This window comes from Pieris rapae, chromosome Z (assembly GCF_905147795.1).
Source record: "Pieris rapae chromosome Z, ilPieRapa1.1, whole genome shotgun sequence".
Lineage (NCBI taxonomy): Eukaryota > Metazoa > Arthropoda > Insecta > Lepidoptera > Pieridae > Pieris > Pieris rapae.
This window is the reverse complement of record NC_059534.1, coordinates 11,342,191-11,362,190: the sequence shown is the minus strand read 5'-3', so window position 1 is coordinate 11,362,190 and position 20,000 is coordinate 11,342,191. Positions and strand designations below refer to the sequence as shown.

At 32.5% G+C, this 20,000-nt stretch overlaps 2 protein-coding genes across 2 annotated transcripts; one reads left to right on the top strand and one right to left on the bottom strand.

Moving 5' to 3' along the window:
• Nucleotides 1-911: 911 nt before the first annotated feature.
• Nucleotides 912-6,949, bottom strand: LOC110995458 (sodium/potassium/calcium exchanger 3). Its single transcript, XM_022262630.2, has 11 exons — nucleotides 6,606-6,949; nucleotides 5,481-5,596; nucleotides 4,413-4,515; nucleotides 3,573-3,760; nucleotides 3,246-3,393; nucleotides 3,039-3,140; nucleotides 2,663-2,770; nucleotides 2,304-2,516; nucleotides 1,995-2,096; nucleotides 1,804-1,925; nucleotides 912-1,637 (listed from the first exon to the last, which is right to left on the bottom strand). Exons 1-11 carry the CDS (start codon nucleotides 6,733-6,735, stop codon nucleotides 1,422-1,424), a joined length of 1,548 nt encoding a protein of 515 aa, XP_022118322.2. The 5' UTR covers nucleotides 6,736-6,949; the 3' UTR covers nucleotides 912-1,421.
• Nucleotides 6,950-11,706: 4,757 nt separating this feature from the next.
• LOC110995465 (sodium/potassium/calcium exchanger 3) lies at nucleotides 11,707-19,758 on the top strand. The gene is made up of 10 exons (XM_022262649.2): nucleotides 11,707-11,849; nucleotides 15,476-15,658; nucleotides 15,812-15,999; nucleotides 16,168-16,354; nucleotides 16,447-16,518; nucleotides 16,590-16,870; nucleotides 17,136-17,298; nucleotides 17,626-17,727; nucleotides 18,113-18,234; nucleotides 18,456-19,758. Exons 1-10 carry the CDS (start codon nucleotides 11,837-11,839, stop codon nucleotides 18,681-18,683), a joined length of 1,539 nt encoding a protein of 512 aa, XP_022118341.1. The 5' UTR covers nucleotides 11,707-11,836; the 3' UTR covers nucleotides 18,684-19,758.
• Nucleotides 19,759-20,000: the final 242 nt, after the last annotated feature.

Genomic DNA, 20,000 nt, shown 5'->3' with positions numbered 1-20,000 from the left:
ATAAGTGTGCTCCAAATGTCTATACTAAGTACGATCAATAAATTCTCAGTATTCTCATTCTCAGTTTATTATATTAAAAGATTATTAAAGAGGTTATTGTCTGTATAATCAATCTATTTAAATGACCGTTGATCATTCACGCATAATTGCACAAACATGCTAAACAGTCCGGAAAATAGATTGTCATATCTTTTTTAGGTTATTTAAAAATACATATTTGTAACATATGTGATATTTAAGTTTATTAAAATGATAGTTTTCGATAGGAATTTATACTCCCGTAAGGATTTAATTAGTTATTTATTTCCCTTACCCTTAGCGACCCAATGACCTTAACAGCGGTTAACTCTACGGTTAACTCAATAGTTTTACAACGTCACTTTTAAATATATTTTATGAATCATCACATATGATAATAATGTTGAAACAGAAACAAAATGTCTACAGCATTCATTATTTTGTTTTAAACATTGATACATATATATTTTTTTGGATTAATTAATATGTAATTATTACAAATAGTTATTAACAAAAATAGTGTGAGTAAACAATTTTATATGTATATCAAAACATAAAAAATATTGATGTAGCCTCGTTCAGATTTGTTTTGTAATTTTCTTGCTCGCATTGTATTAAGCGTTTCGGTAGGTGTTGCATATAAATTTAATTCCCATACATTACATACTAAATATCACTAATTTTCTACACAACATAATATTGTAATAAAATTATTTAAGAATAGCAGAAGTAATTACGGGGTGTTGAAATATACATTTTAGGATTTCCTACCACGCCTTTAACATCCATTTTTATATGATTATAGTGTGACACTGTATGTAAATAAACGACTAAAACATATGCTTTAATATATTATGATGAATCATATGGTTTAATAAATAAAAGTGAATCAATTATTTGCTTATTAATTTAATTAACCTTAAGTCTTGGTAATTGTTAATAGACAAGAATACAACGAACAATACGCATCAGTCACGCAAAATATGAAATTGAAAGGCGAAAGTAAGAATACATTCAAGATAGGACAGAATATATAACATTCTTCATCACATGTTACAAAAACCTATTTAATCAGCTATATGTATTACTTAGAAAGACATGTCTCAATTTCATTGCCATAGTTTATTCAATTGTAGTCGCTGGGGTGTACTTTGTGGTGAAGTTTGTTTTTGAATGTTTAGAAATCCTATCAAGTCGTTATCCTATCATAAAGGAGCCTATCCGATGGCCCGTTTAGGCGAGAAATTCGCTTTGATCTTCATTTCAGAAATTGTTAGGCACAAATGTTGTTAAACTTATAAAATAACATACGATATGTTATACTTAACCTAAAAGGGCGTTACAATGTCCTCTGTAGGAAATTAATATTTATAAAAACTTAATGTTAACTATAAAAAATGCCATTAAAAATGTGGACATATTGGCAAATTGACTTCAAAAAGTACGTTCAACTCAATCAGTGCAGCCAATACTAAGAAACCGAGATAGACACCGGCGCAGGTGAAGCCAACTTTCCAATCTAGTTGAAATTTGTTTAAAGCGAGAGCGCCGTATAGTGCAAACAGCGTGGATAAAAGAGAGATGGCGCTATACGACAATCCGCTTGAATTTAGCTGAACCTGAAACAAATATCACATTACTACAATAACCAACTAAGTTTTATGGAAACACCTCAAAAGGGCTATAGCTGGAAATATAAATTCCTTATCATTATTTCTCTGTGAAATATACAAGACAATTTAGTTCTTCTTGTGTCACCTACGTCATAAGTAGCAAAATACTTACCCAGTGGTTACCAGGTACGCATGGGTAGAAGAGGGACTTAATAAGCCAAGGGAGACCCAGACACAGTAGAATGTCGAAAGTATTTGATCCAATAGAGTTACTTATACCCATAGAGCCGTGTCCTAAAAGAAAATTAAATATAAAAAGAGTTTAAGTAATAATGTGCCAATTTTATAAAGTATTGTTATTACCGTGGTTAGTCACAAGAACGCTGGAGACGGCTTCAGGGAGGCTGGTCCCTGCAGCAAGAATTGTCAATCCCGTAATGCTATCGGGAACATTTAGAGTATCACCTAGGGAAACAAAATCGAAAAGAAATTGTTTATTAAATCTCATGGTCCCGATTTTGGGAAAAACTCTTCCTCAAAATATATAATAATCCTATTTATGAAGTGCCACCATATACTGGATTTACATTAATTTCATTAAGTTTTTGTCTGCTTGATAATTTCATTCATAATTATTTTATTATTAATTTCTTTTTGCAATTCCATACTTACCAATGATAGTGATTATCCAGGCTACTATATAGGAAACCCCACCAATCCAAGTTACGCACATCATGAAAGTGAGTGGGTAAAGACGTGGGTGTTGTCTACAGTCAGGTATCGTGATCCAAAGGAGCAGACAAAGAGGCCAAGTCACGACCCAGAAGAATTTCTTTGTGGAAGACATACCATCGGGCCAGGACCAAAGATAAATTTTGCTTGATTCTTAAAATAGCAGATTGCATGAGTTACAACAAAAAAAAAACAGTACAACTAGTTTTCAGTAAAATGTTTTTTTTCATTCTAGGTACAATAAAATTGTAAAGATAAATCGATATTTTAATTACATAACTAATATATATCAGAAATACCTAAGTCTGTGGAGTTGCATGTTTTTGTCAACTTTGTCCCCTGTTCGACGTCGTTTATTTTTTGATTTTTCACGGTGACACGATTTTCAGTATCTAATGAGTCCTTTTCTATAAAATATCACAATTATTTATTACTTTAGTAAAATATATGCTATAGGTACACTCGCGTGATTAGTAATTAATAAAAAAATATCGATTAAAATGTTTTCGTAATGTTTTTAATTTCACCAACATATACAACCTTAATGCTCAACGCAAAAGTAATCCAATGATTTTTTATACGACTAGATGGAAATTATTCTATATTACAACTTCTACTTTAATTCTTTTGCTAGAGCTAAGATGATATCCAAAAAGGTATACAGATTGAAAGTACCTTTAAACAAAAGAGGTGTCACCTCAGTGAACAGTTTTGGCTTTCGAGTGTAGCAGCATCCACTTCTGACAAAATTTCCAAGTTTGTCATTAAATACCATCGCTGGAAATATACATAATGTTATATTATTTAAAATTAGTATTTTTTAGACTAGTCTATACTAACTACAATATAAAATAAATAATGTCTCAACAAATGGCGCCTTACCCAGTATATAAAGTGTGTACATGAGAACGAGTAGAAGTGCTTCATGCCAGTAAACCTTATCGTCCATTAAAGTGAGGATAAGAGCCAGTACGGCTACTGCATACATCAGACAGTCGCGAGATATAGACCACCAGTCCAGCTCTATGACCTAAATAATTTTATATAAATTTATGTATCAGATTTCATACTATTTTTCTTTTGTGGTAAGAAAGTTATGTAAAAAAACAATGTAACAAATTTTATAATAGGTTATTTAATATTTAAATGTTGATGTTCCTAGACAAGCAATAGTTTAATTTAGAAAGCGCAGTAAGAAATATGTAGTACCCTGCCGGCAACGAGGGCACAGCACGCTGGTACAGCGAGTACATTAAAAACTGCTGAGCCAACGACCGCGCCCACTCCCAAATCTCCTTCAGTCACGAAAGTGCCAACACAATTTATAAATAGCTCCGGACTTGAACTCGCTGCGGCCATGAATGTTGCACCAGCTATGTCAGATTCCATGTGTAGACCTGTTAAATATAAGCAAGGAAAATGTGTGGATCAATAGAAAATAATATATATCTGACTGCAACTAGAGCTTAACATCTTGTTGCTGCGCTGTAAATTTTAAAAATAGATGTTAAAAAATCTATAATAATAATAAAAATTAACTTAAAGAAAAATTAACGTTTCGAAAATCACTATAAGATTCGTAAAGTCATTTTTTTTAGCTTTTAGGAAATTTCCTGCAAATAGAAGTAAACAATGATTTGTCTAAAAGAAACAAAGTGGACAGCCTCTATGTATATTGTGTATTATCCAAGGCCCAGACCGTGGACCTGAGCAGCTATAAACTAATCTATGAACCCTCTTAATGTACGATACGCAATTGTAGTGTGACGTTTGCTGGTAATGGATAAATGGATGGCTCACGCTACACACAGTTAGACGTGGCAACATTATCGGTTTGGCCAAAAGAGGAAATATGATAATGTATGTATAAATGTTTTCGTGTTTATTGTTATTAGTGTATTTACTATTATATTATTAAGTATATAATCCTTATATTTTAAATTATACAAATGAATGGTTCTTTGAAATGATGGATAAATGTTTGTCTGTTGTTCGTATACAACTGCGAAAATTCCTAAGATCTGTTTAATGTTATTACACAATACTTACGTTCACATATCATCTCGATAGCGGGGACGAAGTAGTGCTCGCAGACAGCGCCGAGAAGAAGAAAGCAGTAGATGGCCAGGACACAATGCAACAAGATGAAGCCCTACAACAGAAGTTATATTGTATTTATTCTTTATGAGTCGATATTATCTCTTAAACATAAAAAATATAAAAATTTAAAATAGATTTGTAAATTATAATATATTTAAGATACATTGCTTTAAACCCAGGATTTCAGGAGGTCCTGTTGTAGCGGACACGGCTGATGACTTAAAAATCATAAATGAAATCTAGATATAAATTCATTCCATGCACAAATTATACGTATAAAGTAAAAAATATATATATCTTAATATATATATATTTCTTGTGTGCGTGTGTATGTGACTGAACTCCTCCTAAACGACTGGACCGATTTAGACGAAATTTTTTGTGTGTGTTCAAGGGGATCTGGGAATGGTTTAGATTCACAATTTTGTCCGCTGGACAATGTTTTTTTAATTAATTTTCAATTTATTAGTTGTTGCTGATTTTGGAATGTTTTACATTGGATCCGACAGACGGCGCTACCATCGCAGTGTCAAATTTTAAATAATATTCGAATTTTAATTTTAGTCTGTCCCGAAATTTAAAAAAAGTTTTGTTATCATTGTGTTATATCGTGTGTGACCATGTGCTGGATCGTTAGATATTGTCATAACATTTGAATAATAATTTTCATCAAAATGGCTTATTAAAAATTGAAATTTTGAAATTAAAGACGTGTAGACAGGACAACGTCTGTCGGATCCGCTAGTTGTTATATAAATTCCAACTCGTTATAAATCAATAAGTGGCGATATATTTTACCTATGCAGTATTTAAATACAATCATCATCAAAAACAATAGTCCACAATCTAAAAGGCTAAAATAATACAGACCAACATATAGGATAGGAAGCTCCTTCAACATCTCTATACTACGTAAAAACAGATTTTATCAAAAATAATACATAGAGTAGTAAGCTGTTCTATAAAAAAACGCTGGGTATAGCTTAATCATTTATTTTTAAACTTTTTAATTAATACCTGTTGCCTCTGATTCCTATTAAGACCATCCGAAGGAAACTCAAGAATCGCTGGTGGGGTACAGTTCTTTCCATGCACATCAATTGATAGCAGATGTCGAGAAGAGAACTCGATTCCTGTTTAAGGTAATTTTAATCAGCAAGACTATAGAAGATATACTTAATTATTTGAGCGGAATTTTGCATTTTTTTCTGGTTTCTGTGCGCTGCCTCATCCGTCTTAGTGATATCGAGAAATTAGCCAGGCAGGCCAAACATAAGAAATAAGCATAGCATAGTAACAATTATTAAGCATAGCATTAAATCTTCTGTTACACTGGATTAAAATACAGTGAGATTAATCTCTGTCCCGGAAGGCGTTTTTAATGATAACATAATCAGGTGTCAAAAAATGCTTCAAATAAAATCAATCACTATTATCGCGTAATGTTTTACATTTTAAAAGTTTGATATTTTTGTGTTTATAATACATACAAAACAGCACACATAAAACAGTTAATATCGTAGATGCGTAAATACTCGCACTCGCTATAATTATATAAATAAGCAGGACAATTAAGACTTTATGATATGATAGTAATTTAAACAACTGTAAAGAAAAGCTTTCACATAATGTATAAATTTATATTCCAAATCTCCCCGACCATGTTTCTTAATTGATTATATTATATTACTCATATAATTATCACTTGTCTTTTAGCAATGCCCTTTAGTGGCATATTATAGAAATGTAGTACGTACCTACGTGTAAATGCGTAGAAGCCACGCTACGACGCCGTAGCTCAAATTGGCGTAAACTTTGTATATTCTATAACAAATCTGGCTTCATATGGCTATTTTTTTTCGGAGACTAAAATTTATTACTTTTAATAAACATCGCGCATTTTATAACATAAATAAATATTTTTAAAGTAAATCTGTTTTTATTAATATCCTTTTTTTATATTTATATATAAAATAACATAAAGTGAAGTTATGTATAAGACAAACACTCTCACATAATCATAGTATCAAAAGCATACAGCATAATATTGCATTATATCCAAATTGACAAATAGGGCGCTTGTCGCAGTGGCGTAATCAAAATTCGATAAAAACATTCGCATTACAAATTAAACAATTTTACCTGTAATTTTCTCTTCACCTACAATCGCGCCGAACAAGAAATAATGTGCGAAGGGTATTCCCAAAAACAACACTCGTATTAAAACAGCTGTATTAAATTTACACTTAGTCCGAATCAACATATTAGCCATTAACGTGAAAACTTTATTATATACAAAAGACTAATAAATAAATCGGTTTCAATAAATCAGTAGGGAAAACTTTAATGCAGTTGTCAAGTGAAGTATTCGAATAATTTTCCGTATATACAACTCAATGTCATTGACTGGTATACAATTTCCTAAGAACGCCAAAGCGTCCTGCAATATTTAGCTTATGGTAGCGACTGGTCTTTCCAACAAGAATTGATTATCGATATCGATGGTTATCAGTAAATAAACTTAAGCAGGTGACTAGGAGTCGATCAACATGCCTTCGTAGAATAATCAATATTGATTTAAGAAATGAATTTTTATCTTATCTCTATGGCTACCTACCTGCATTTGCAGTAATTTCTTGTGTAACGTGTATGTTGAACTTACTGCGTTCCATACGAACTCATGTCATAAAAACAAAAATAAAATAATTGTTGTTTGCCTCAAGTGATTTAAAATAATGGTATTTTAACATTTACTTTACTAGCAATAAACGATTAGAAGAAGAAATATTAAATTATCTTTTTTTTTCATATATACTGACGGAGTCATAAACTGCATCAAACTTGAGGATTATTTTAAAATGAATTTTTTAATAAGTATGCAAACTTTTTAGCTTAAATTATATAAATATGGAGTGACTGGCCCTTAATCTTACAAAAAATAAATATGTATTTAAAATTAAACTGCAGTAAAACAAATGAATATAGCCGGGAAAAAAGAAAATTTACTCGTAGTATCAGATTTGCATGTTTTTTTAAATTGATTCTTATTGATTTTTTATTCTTTTGAAACTTGAACTATTGTTACCAGCAGAATTGTTGAATTAGTTTTTTAACTCATCGAGAGTTTCTGGACCATAATATGGATTCTTCGTCGAAACAAGCTGCTCAAATTGTACCATTGGTGTTTTGGAGGGTTTGGATCGGGAAAATTGGTAGAAATTTAAATATAAACCAGTCTACGATTTCTAGAAAATACAGAAGGTTTGTGGAGCCTGGTTCTTACAAAAGGAGACGGGTACAGGCAGCACTCAGTGATGAACGATTTATTGTTACAACTTCCCTGCGAAATCGTTTCCTCACGTCAGTTAACATCAAAACAGAGCTTAATGAAGTGCATGGAGTAAACATTAGTGCACGAACAATCAAAAGAAGGTTAAAGGAAGCGGATATCACCCCTTTTAGACCAGCAAATGGTCCAAAGTTGTCGGTATCTCACAGACAAGCTCTCTTAAGATTTGCGCGTGATCACCTAAATTGGACAGATAAGCAATGGGCCTACGTATCGTTCACAGACGAGTGTAGGACATGTTTATATTGTTAAAGAGCTGTACATGCGAGAAATCCTGTGCCTACGATAGCGGCACAACTAAGAACAGCACTTTCAGAAGAATGGGACAATTTTCCGCAAGATGTTTTAATAGCCCTAATAAAATCCACGCGGGACCGATCAGAATCTATAATAAGGGCACGTGGCGGTAATACACCTTATTAAAACAAAAAAACACTTGTATCTATTGTTAAAACCATTTTTTTTTTAATTTCTGTTTTTCTTCAAAAAAGTTTTAAGGTCCTCTCCAGTAAACAATCTTAAAATTAAGGATATAGCCCTACGCTATTTTAAAGTTAACGAACCAATCCACAACAACCAATAAATAACTTCAATCCGTTAAAAAAGTGTTTTCATTAAAAGAGTATGTCTGCCAGGCCCATAGTAACCGTTACTGCAACTAAGGCATTTAATGTAAGTCCATGTGGGTAAAAATAAAATATTATTGACAAGTGAAGTGATCCTGTATAAATATTATTTCAACGCAGTACGATGTTGACATGAATAAGTAAACATTGTAATTGATAATAACGATACTCGATTGATAAACGCAATAAGTACCTTGTAACGTTAAGAGTGCATTGTATTAATCTAATTTATTATTTATTATAACTAATAAAAACCTTTCCCTTGTAACGGTATATGAATTCACAATTATCGCAGATTTTCATTGATTATGTCTAGTTTACCATTATTTCCTGAGATTTGAAGGAAGTCAATTAAGCAGTTGATTGAGCTCATAAAGTATCGTAATCAGTATGATGTAGTTTATAGAAAAAAGACTATTGGCCTTTTCCACGTGAATCCTTTAAGCCCTGCTCCAGACAACTAAAGTTAAATGAAGTATACCAAATGTATACATTAGAATGGATTTAAGTATAGTCAAAGGGCACAAATATCCGAAAACACATTGTCTGTAGTGCAAGTAATTTGATTATCTTAATATATATATTTCTTGTGTGCGTGTGTATGTGGCTGAACTCCTTCTAAACGACTGGACCGATTTAGACGAAATTTTTTGTGTGTGTTCAAGGGGATCTGGGAATGGTTTCGATTCACAATTCTGTCCGCTGGACAATGTTTTTTTTTAATTTTTACATTGGATCCGACAGACGGCGCTACCATCGCAGTGTCAAATTTTAAATAATATTCGAATTTTAATTTTAGTCTGTCCCGAAATTTAAAAAAAGTTTTGTTATCATTGTGTTATATCGTGTGTGACCATGTGCTGGATCGTTAGATATTGTCATAACATTTGAATAATAATTTTCATCAAAATGGCTTATTAAAAATTGAAATTTTGAAATTAAAGACGTGTAGACAGGACAACGTCTGTCGGATCCGCTAGTTCATCAATAAAAAAATAAAAATACATTAACTGTGTGACCTGAAAATCACATAACACAATCTATACAAATGGCATTACATAATATTCAGTTAATTCCTACAATTATCAACAGAAATTTCCATTAAAAACACCTCCTAATCTCTAGATTACATTTGAAATGCTTACGAAACTTTCCACTGTTAGCTGTAGAGTGAGATCTACGTACACGAACATGATGTGTAGCATAGACAATTTTATGTTGGGTCAATTATGATTTTATTATTTATTTTACCGCAGATAAGGTCAATAGATCATAACTCACATAGCAAGAATTTTCTTGCCGGACAAAGCACAACGCATTATGCATAGGCCTTAAAACGTGATGTGTTGTGTGTTGGGGCAGAACTGTGTTTTAAACAGACATAGACACTTTTCTGACTTGAAATCTTACTTAAAACTTATTTTATTTACTACATAATTCCTATCTGAGATTAAGCTTTGCACATTTCAAGCCGTGATTGAACTAACCTATTGAATGTGACCTCTGTGCCGGCACGCGGCAACAATTACTTTTAATTACTTTATTGGGCGTAACATCTGCCTAACTAGGGTCACATTGATATTTTTAAATCATATTATAAAGAATACGGTGAAAGGTGCTTAAAAAAATTATGAAATACATTCTCAGGCAGTGCACAATGTTTCCTGTGTTGCTAATAATTAACTAAGCCAACTGTACCTTACGTTGTTTTATAAAAGGGCAAGTATAACTTAGTTTTTAATTCTCGTATTCAGATGCATGGTTTTCGAGAAAGTATGGTCACAAACATTTAATATCCTTATACTCCTAATATTGCCGTACTGATAAGATTATTCAGATTACCTTAGATATAATAAACCAACAGTCGTTTAAAATGCCATTATTTTTTAACCTAAACTTTAACTAAACTTAAACTGTCTCGTAACTGGGTATTGCAATTATAATTACATAACGTCTCTGTATGATATGGTAACAGCTATATTTTATTTGACAACGTATGAAGCGACATTAGGTCCGTAAATATGAAATAGGCGGCATGTATCGGAGAAGCAAAAAGTAGATTTATAAAAAAAATATATTTAATTAATCAAAGTGTGTACCATTGTCATCTATACACTTTTTACATAAAAAATCGATTTAAAATTTCATTATTGTACCCGTAGTGTAAGGTACACAGCAGTCGACGCGCATTTCTCAATTTTCTTCACTCAATTCGTGAGTACCCACCTTTCAAGCTTTTCTCCTTCCCAATTTGCTTCAAGTGGATAAATACACTTTTATATACCGCAACCTGCAGCTAACTATGACGTAGTTTACGATGGATCCGCATTAGCCTTAAATTCTTCATTATCAACTTTGTCTCCGGCCGTCCTCGGGGCTTGTATTGCAGTTCGAAATTTCCAGAATGAAAACGTTGGAACGTACAGTATTTATTTTTTGCGACACCACCAACATACAAATCATTAATTCTACGAGCCGTTTCTGCAGCACTGGAACTCGTACTCCTAAATAACGAGATATTTCATGTTTTCCATTTTATAAATGAAAAAGAGAAAAATGAGAGAGAGAAACAAATTAAATTCAAGTAAATAGCTGTAAGAATTGAATTGGTATTCATTACCAAAAAGAGATATGTGTGGTAAAAGTGACCAGTACGACAAACCGTCAATTTCAGATATTTTTAGCTGATTAATATATTTAGGTTCTCTATTTTTGATTAGCGCCTGACGAAAATTCTACACTGGCATTAAAAGGGCCGGGGGGAAATTTTACTTAAATTAAATTTTTATTTTTGTAGGTAAGGTAAAATTGAAATTACTCGTAATGTTTAGCGTAAAGTTGTTATAAAATTAGTTAAGAATAAAAGAAACCAATTCTAGAAATTCTAATTTACCTAGATTCGTGATTAAATAATTAAACAGTGCCCTTTCGAAAGAAATATCAACAACAAATCAGCAGTGAGCTACTAGGTATATATATAAAACATACCTATAAACTTATTTATTTAGACAATATTTTATTTTATATATATATATTGTAGCTAAAACAGATGAACAATCTCTAAGAGTTGCTCGTAACGTTCCTGTTAAGTTCTAGTTAATAGGTCTAAGTCTAAAACTCAAGAGCTAATTTGAATCCAACTTTGAGCCGTTCCTCTGAAGCAAAGTAACAAGTACCGTAGCATCAATTTAACTCGGTTATTGGTCCTTAATTCAATACAATTAACAGCAATTCGCAAAGAACTCCTCGCGCGGAGTCACTTGAGCACAACTATTGGCGAGTGCCGACGTATACAGTAATTGAGCGTATTCTTCTTTTGACGAGCACTGGCCATTATGTCTCGCCGAGCGTTGGCATTTGGACGAGAGTAGCGTCGCCCCTGGCTGTCCTCCGTCACAATGAGTGCCTCCGGTAGGTAGCCGTGTATCTAGTGAGTGGAGGTGATTGTGTTGTGATAAGTAGGGAGACAAAGGTGCAGGTATGTGGTTTTTGGTAATAGTGCAGGCGTGGCACAATGGAGCAAACCACACCTTCAGATTTAAGGACGATTGTAATTACGGTAGTTGAATGTTAATTCGTTGATCGGTTTATTTTTAGCCAGTGCGCAGGTCTTGTGGGGCCAGTCAATTAAACAATGTACTCCACGTTTGCAGGTGCTTGCTTCTTCGGCTTATTCCGATTTGATTATTTTTATATTTCATCTAATTTGATAAAAAATTAATTTTGATATTTAAAATAACAGACACTTTCAATAGCTCTTTGTGCAGGGCGTATATGTTAAACAACGAAACTTAATCATATATTACGTAGATATAACTTCTAGGAATAGTGTGGCCAAGTGAATATAAATGTCGAAGGAGCCTGAATGTTTCCTTCGTGCGGTGAGTTGTTACAAGCATAGCAAGGGGAGGCGCGTTATCTTGTGCCCATCCGGTGTTACAATTGACAATTGTCGCGATTCAAGCAGGGCTCACAAGGTTGCTCGTTCACGTGATCAATTTATGCCCAAAATCGAACCAATTTCATATTTTGACCATACTATTTGCAATCACAGTGCAGTTCAGATATTCAATAAGACTATATATGCATTATAGTAATGTCTACACGGCAATGTATTTCCTCGTCAATTTTAACTTAAGGGGCATCATTTTTTATTTAAAAATAATGAAAACCACTTCCTAAATGTTGATAGCTGTATTTAATAGCAAAAGTTTGATAATAAAATTAATAGCGTTGTAAATATTTTAATATAAATATATTCAGAAATTATTGCAACATGAAATATAATGTTATTATTTGTTTACATCTAGTAAAATCTAAGTAACCATACTTAGATTTTATCTACAGCTCTTAATTATACTGAGTAAAGTTTTAACAGTTTTCAGGGTCCTTAGACAAGGATAATAAATACACATACATATTTCTTTATATTAACTTATCATAGCGATTTTTAGGTTACTTAATATTCCAACTTACTAATTATAAGCTTAACTTAATACTGTAAATTAATATATAAAAGCGTTTTATCATTCTTCGCTCATATGAACTTTTCTTCGTCGCTTTTTTTCATTTTCGATGTTAACAAGATTCAGTAACCACTCCCAATATGGCTGAGTAATGTGCAACTAAAAACTCAATCTTGCTCAATAAAATCAAATTCAAATTCGTTTATTCAGTTTAAATGCGTCTTAGAGCATGCTTATGAATGTCAAAACTGTTTACAAAATTCGCGAAAGAGCAAAACTGCGCCATCCGTTCGAAAAACTACCAGGAGGCCTTGTTCTGAGAAGAACGGGCAAGAAACTCAGCCAGTTTTACCCTCCCTCTACATTACAATTATTCAAAGGAAAATGTCATAAACCACAACGTCATTAAAGTTACATAAGTAAAAAATAAAATAAAAATCTGTTCTGTCATTGTCTTATAATAATAATATTATATCTGAAGGCGGAATACGATTTAAATCTAGCATGGACGCTTGCGATTGTAGGCGGCTTATCATATTACCTGCACCGCTATTCATTTGACATAGCTCTTATTTAATTTAATCGTTGAGATTAGTTTCTATATGATAAATGGGCTTATAATGCATTATGATTTCATTTTTTTTTAACTATTTTAGTTAGAATCGTTTACTATTTTTCAGAACAATATTTGCTGGCATATCATATATAATATTATATTATAACTAAATACGTTACGATATATATACATATATTTCTGTGACCGTAATATAATTGCGAGAGCAGTGTTGGCCTAATAGGTGTGGCGTGTGACTTTCATTCCTTGCATTTAACACCCGCTCGTCTGTACATCTTCACTGTTGAAGGAGATCATCCTGGGGAAAGCGGCATGCCTTAGGTCCAAAGAAATCGTCGATGAGTGTCCGGCACAAAAAGCGGATCACCTGTTTACACAACCACTTAATTAAAATTATCGTCATATTTTGAAATCGAACAATTTAATAGGCTTAATAATAGTTAATAGCATTTTAAGAGATAGTTTGATAATTCATTTATAATCACGTTTGTAATTGGACTATGAAATAGTAAGTATAAATTAAATCCACAATACGTTGTCCTTTTTTCGTTTTTTGGTCTATTAATAATTCGATTAGAATCTATAAATTTATTTATTTGTTAAATCACTGGTACGCGGCATCTACAGTTATCTTTATCTGTTTGGAGTCTATTATCAAAATTCTTACAATTTGTTTATAATAGCAATTTCGATTAGTAACCTAACGATAACTCATAATGCACACTTAAACCAAAGATGTCATAATTTTAATGACCTCAATAGATTCAAATGCGAATTTGTAAGACCCGGGGATAGTAAACCGAGTAGGCGTGAGGCGTGAGGGCATTTCTAGAAAGGTACATAGCTCGATATCGTACGTTAATATGGACTTCCGCTCCTTTGATCAACCAATTTCCTTCAATGCATTTGATGATGTGCCAACGAGCTGAGCCACGCACGTCTGACGCAACATACTTAGTGCACTTTGCCTTGCTCCTTCATTTACAGTGTTTACTAACTGAACAAAACGCTGGGTTCAAAGTTCGCTTTGGTACCTGACGGACCTAGGATATATGCCGATCGACGTTCGATAGATGTATCAACTTAACGAAGCACGTTTCTTTAACAACTGCAACTCTATGTCTGTGGCTACTTGGTTCATCAACGTTAGGGACGAAAATTTCTATTTTCATTATACAAGACTAGAGTACGCACTCTATTTAAAAGACACAGCAAAGAGTTTTTGCTTCTATAAGTGTGAAAATATAACTTGGTACTTCCATATTTGCATCTAATGTTGGTAATAACCGAACATTTTTTATAGAAACAGATTTTTAAAAAAGTACCTATAAAGAAAAATTATCTTGTGTATCAATAAACGTCATGCATATAATTATAAGCGGCATAAAACCGTCGGTCTGTAACCATAAACACAGCACGATACACGAGTGATGGATTTCCTGGAAAATATTATCATTTTTTTTATAATCAGTATCATGTATACACTGTTTGGTCCCATTAGTCGAATTATTTTATTTATTAAATTTAAATAACCTCATGAGCTAAGACGAAGTCGAAGACTTGAAAAACATTTCCATCTCAACTATGAACTAATTTGTCTACTTTCATTTTCATTTTTAACTTATTACTTACTGGATCAGTAAAAGACATTAAATCATAAAAAATATGTATTTATTTCCTATGGTTTAGTAATTTGCAAATAGATCTTTATCGCAGTTGATCACGAAACATGAAATGTTTCCAAAGTAATAAATAATCAATTTACATATATTTGCGTTTCATAAGCAAATGTTTTAACATGTACTCGTCACACCTAAATAGCGTCGCTGTCTTTTCACACTCATTTGATCAATTGTTAACATGAGCGAATAACAATGAAACATAAGCTTAGAATAAAATAGGATTGTTTGGATCCTGGGGGGGATTGTATGGGCCTGTTACGGCTATAATTTGTTACATTTTCTGAACATGTAGAGAATAAAGCAATACATTTTCAGAAAGTTATATCCGGAATTGCACTCCGCCAGCGATAGACGACTTCCCTTCTGGCCTCTTCACAGAACTTCAAAGGCAACATGGAGCTATCGTCATCCATGCACTTATATCCATATATTTATTCCTGGCACTGGCCGTGGTGTGCGAAAAATTTTTTGTGCCAGCCGTCGATAGAATATGCACTGGTAAGAATTTATAAATTTACAAACTTATATGTTCACAGTTACAAGCAGCCAGACAAGTTGCTCACTCTTATTAGATTTACCTGTTTAAGATGTAAATGAAAATTGTTGCAATAACTCAAAACGCTTTGTATAATTCAATGTATTACGTTTTAGCTCTGAATATGACCAACGACGTAGCCGGTGCCACATTCATGGCAGCCGCAACATCGGCCCCGGAGCTCTTTGTGAACGTGATAGGGACGTTCATCACAGAAGGAGACATCGGGGTCGGTACTATCGTTGGATCTGCCGTTTTTAACATCCTGGCCGTTGCAGCTTGCTGCGGTATAGGAGCAGGAATGGTATTTTTTTTTTATTATTCGTATTATTTTTTTAGTTTAGATTGCGTAGGCATACGTATATAGTAAGTACTATTTATTTCTTATATTTTACTGTATGCCTAAAATATACTAATTATTTTACTGTATTAACTGCATTATACATTTGTATAATTTTTCTATAAATTACAGGTGGTACCATTAGATTGGTGGCCCTTAACACGAGATTGTTTGGCTTACGGTATCACAGTTTCAATACTTATCTGTATCATGCACGATGAATACGTCATGTGGTACGAAGCGTTTCTACTCGTACTTTTGTATGGAGTTTATATCTGCATAATGTACTACGACAAATCCATACAGAATTTTGCTAAAAGTAAGATATAAAAATTCCTTTATTTGTTCTCGAGATCATTATGTGCACGATACATATTTTTCACAGCAATAACAATTGAAATATTTTTGCAGAAAGCTGGAAATGCGTATCAAACATGATAAAAAGAGACGAAGAAAAAGAAGACAATGCTCAAGTTGAGATAGGTTTGTTAACATACATTTACATTTTTACAGACACAAAACTACATGATTTTAAAGAAACGTATTTTATTCAGATGGAAAGGATAAATCCAGTAACAAGCACGAAAACATTGATCATCATCAACATAATGGAAACATTAAAGCTGGGGCAATAATTCCTGAGACTGGAGATAAAGGAAAAATAAGCAAAGAGCAAGAGGTCAAGACAAATGAAGATACAAGCGTCAATGTTCTTGATATGGAAATTGTTCACTCAGATGAAGTTAATCAAAATGTTGACACTAATAAGGAAGTGCTAGATGAATATGAGCATTCGCTTTGGAAGTGGCCGACCGGTAGAAGTAAACTTACAAAGGTAAATTGAAGCTAAGATCATTTATATTTTCCGTACAATGACGGTTCATACTCCGTTCGGCGGAAACAGTTTTGAGCGTAAAGTACCTGATGATCAAGAAAATTTAGATCAATTTTAAAAAACAGTCTATAGCGGTCGTTAAGTAGTAGTACAGAAACTGTGAAACTACATTCGTTCAATCAACGCATTGTCGTATCAATCTGCATATAGTGCCAGGAATAAATATTTTTTTCCATCCTACTTACATAACTTTGATTGGTTTCAGGCAACTTGGATCATTACCTGGCCCATTCATTTAGTATTTCTATTTACAATACCTGATTGCGAGAAACCAAAATTCAAAAATTGGTTTCCTTTGACATTTCTTATGTGCATAGTTTGGATCGGATCTCTTTCATATATTGTCGCTTGGATGATTACTATTATCGGTACGTATATGAAATGTCGGTTTTTGAAGTCAATCCGAAACGGTTGTATTTTAAATCCCGTATTGATTACATGCAATATAAATACAGAACTTTAACATTGTCAAGCCTCAGGTAACTTTAATATCACTAATATTTTTCAATATTGTTTACATATAACTTTTTAAAGTCCCATTTTATATTAAAAGAGTCCCTTTAGGCAAGGTTCCGAAGATACTGGCAGCGTTTACATATTATTGTTTGCTCTTTCACAAGATTATAATATAATAATATTCGGTGCAGCAGTTGAAAAACATATTTTAATCAGAAATTAACTAATTATATTTTCAGGTGACACCCTAATGATACCAGATTCAGTGATGGGGATAACATTTTTAGCCGCCGGTACTTCAGTTCCAGAAGCAGTTTCTAGCGTTATAGTAGCTAAACAAGGTTGATGACTCTGTTTTATTGTTCCTTTACTACGCATTCTCAATTTAAGAATACTTCTTCCGCTTGTTCAAGTGGAAGGATATTGCAGTTTAACTATTCATAGAGATGACTACTTTTGAAACGATCAAGATTTTTTGGGTTTTTGTTTGGGTGGCTATAACGCCAAAACACAATAATATTTAACATGTTTTCTATGGTAGTGTTGTGTTTTAGTGGAAGTAATATCTAATAGAGTAAAAGCGAAATTAATGTGTTCATATTATCATTTATATGAATATTACCTATGTAATGAAAGTTACCTCAGTCAGTTACAATACCGTGCCGAACTACACGTTTGAATACTGCTACCAACGTTATTAAATATATATATATTTCTTTCATTTAGGACATGGATCAATGGGAATCAGCAATTCAATTGGATCAAATACGTTTGATATCCTATTATGTCTTGGCCTGCCTTGGCTCATAAAGGCGTCCCTGACACCAGCAGAACCTGGCAATTACTGGGTTAGACTTTTTCCCTGATATTGTAAATAATGCGATTTTTTTAATGCTTTGCGATTGTTGCGCTGCCGTGCGAAATTTGACCCAGACTCTTAATATATTCATTGTCCTTTCGTTAACTATTAATTATTTATTTAAACAGTAAAAAGAAATATTGCTAGCAAATTGGGAGATTTTTATGCAGTTAATTTTTCGTCAAAGTAAAAATACACTTCTTTTAATAGGTGAAGATAAACTCCATGGGATTGGAATACTCGGCGATATCACTATTGTCAACTCTTCTACTGTTGTATTTGACGTTTTGGTTCAACAACTTCAAGCTGGATAGAGCCGTGGGGCGAGCGTGCCTGGGAATGTACGCGATGTTTTTGGTTCTGGCAACCTTGATTGAGTTAAACGTATTCTTCCCTGTGAATGTGCGCACTTGCAGGAGAAGTGAATTAAAATCTTAACTATTAAAAGAACTTTATGGATAAATCGCTTGACCAGTGTGAAGTGTATTACTTGGGTTGTCAGTTAGTAACTTAAAAATTAATTTGAAAACAAAGATTTATAAAAGCATTAGATGTACGAGTTTGTTACTGCTTAACATATTTAAGAAATTTCTAAATTAATTGGCAACCCTAGTAGTCATGTAAAGTAATGACTGTATTCGATGTCTTTAGAAGTCACCTCCACTCGGTGCTACATAAGTGAGGTCCCTCAAAGCTTTTTTTAATAAATTCTTGATCCCAGAAAAGCTGTTTACTTTATGTAACATTTTTAGTGTGAACAATTTCTTTAGAAATGAAAAAATACTTTAGCGAAAGAAATTAAAGCGACTTTATATTGAGTATAGAGAATATATGTTATGCGCGATTTATTCCTTTTTGAAGTTGTAGTTAAGAAAACATCTTAGACCTCATCTGTATAATATTAAAATAGTAATTGATATATAAATAGAAAATTTTATTTCATACCGTTCTCTTTAAATATGTGTTTATTTTTAAGTACTGATAAGTAAGGTACAGTTATATATACTCATTTAAATCCCAAGAAAAGATTTTAAGTACATTTTTATTTTTTTATCAAAGTTGCTACTGTTTATAGTAGTTAAAAAACTCAAACAGTTTATGAAATATTACGAAAATACGCCTTCAAAAATAGTTTATATACGAATTCATTTGTCAAACGATTTGTCGTAAGTTCAAGTATAAAAACATTTACTATATTGGTAATATAATATATTCATTTAGTGGTAAAAAATAAATAACACAAAAACGTGTATTGTAAAAAAATACGGAAATGTCTCCAACTAAGTCGATGTTGGAGAGATGTATTTGCAATAACCTTTTATTTCGCCTTGGTCCAACGTTCTTTTAATGTAGATAAAATACAAACATAATTTGGAGCTTCCGTATGCTATTAAAAATTTCAACATAGTAATATTAGTTACGATAATAATGTACCCCGAAAATAGCATCATTTATATTTAAACTGTGAATATTTAGGATTTTTGTAAATAAAATGTCAATTGTTCTTATTATATTGCAGATTTTACTAGTAAATAAAGATATAGATATGTTCAAGATTTTTTTATTACATTTCTGCAATCGTACATGTAAATATAAATAACATAATACATAAAACTATATCTAATAACTAACCTTAAAATTTAATTATTAAAAAATATTATTAAAAGGAGTCCCTTTAGGCAAGGTTCCGAAGATACTGGCAGCGTTCCCCCTTGGAATAGCCAGACTAATTCTTTGTGCGAGGTAGCTACCAGC

Excerpts from the sequence above, each read along its gene's own strand:
- LOC110995458 (XM_022262630.2), bottom strand. The coding sequence starts at position 6,735 with ATGGCTAATATGTTGATTCGGACTAAGTGTAAATTTAATACAGCTGTT. Across the intron at positions 2,771-3,038 it reads GACACCTCTTTTGTTTAAAG|AAAAGGACTCATTAGATACT; the intron begins GTACTTTCAATC and ends GATATTTTATAG. Across the intron at positions 1,638-1,803 it reads GCGTACCTGGTAACCACTGG|GTTCAGCTAAATTCAAGCGG; the intron begins GTAAGTATTTTG and ends TATTTGTTTCAG.
- LOC110995465 (XM_022262649.2), top strand. Across the intron at positions 16,000-16,167 it reads GCGGTATAGGAGCAGGAATG|GTGGTACCATTAGATTGGTG; the intron begins GTATTTTTTTTT and ends TATAAATTACAG. Across the intron at positions 16,355-16,446 it reads CATACAGAATTTTGCTAAAA|AAAGCTGGAAATGCGTATCA; the intron begins GTAAGATATAAA and ends ATATTTTTGCAG.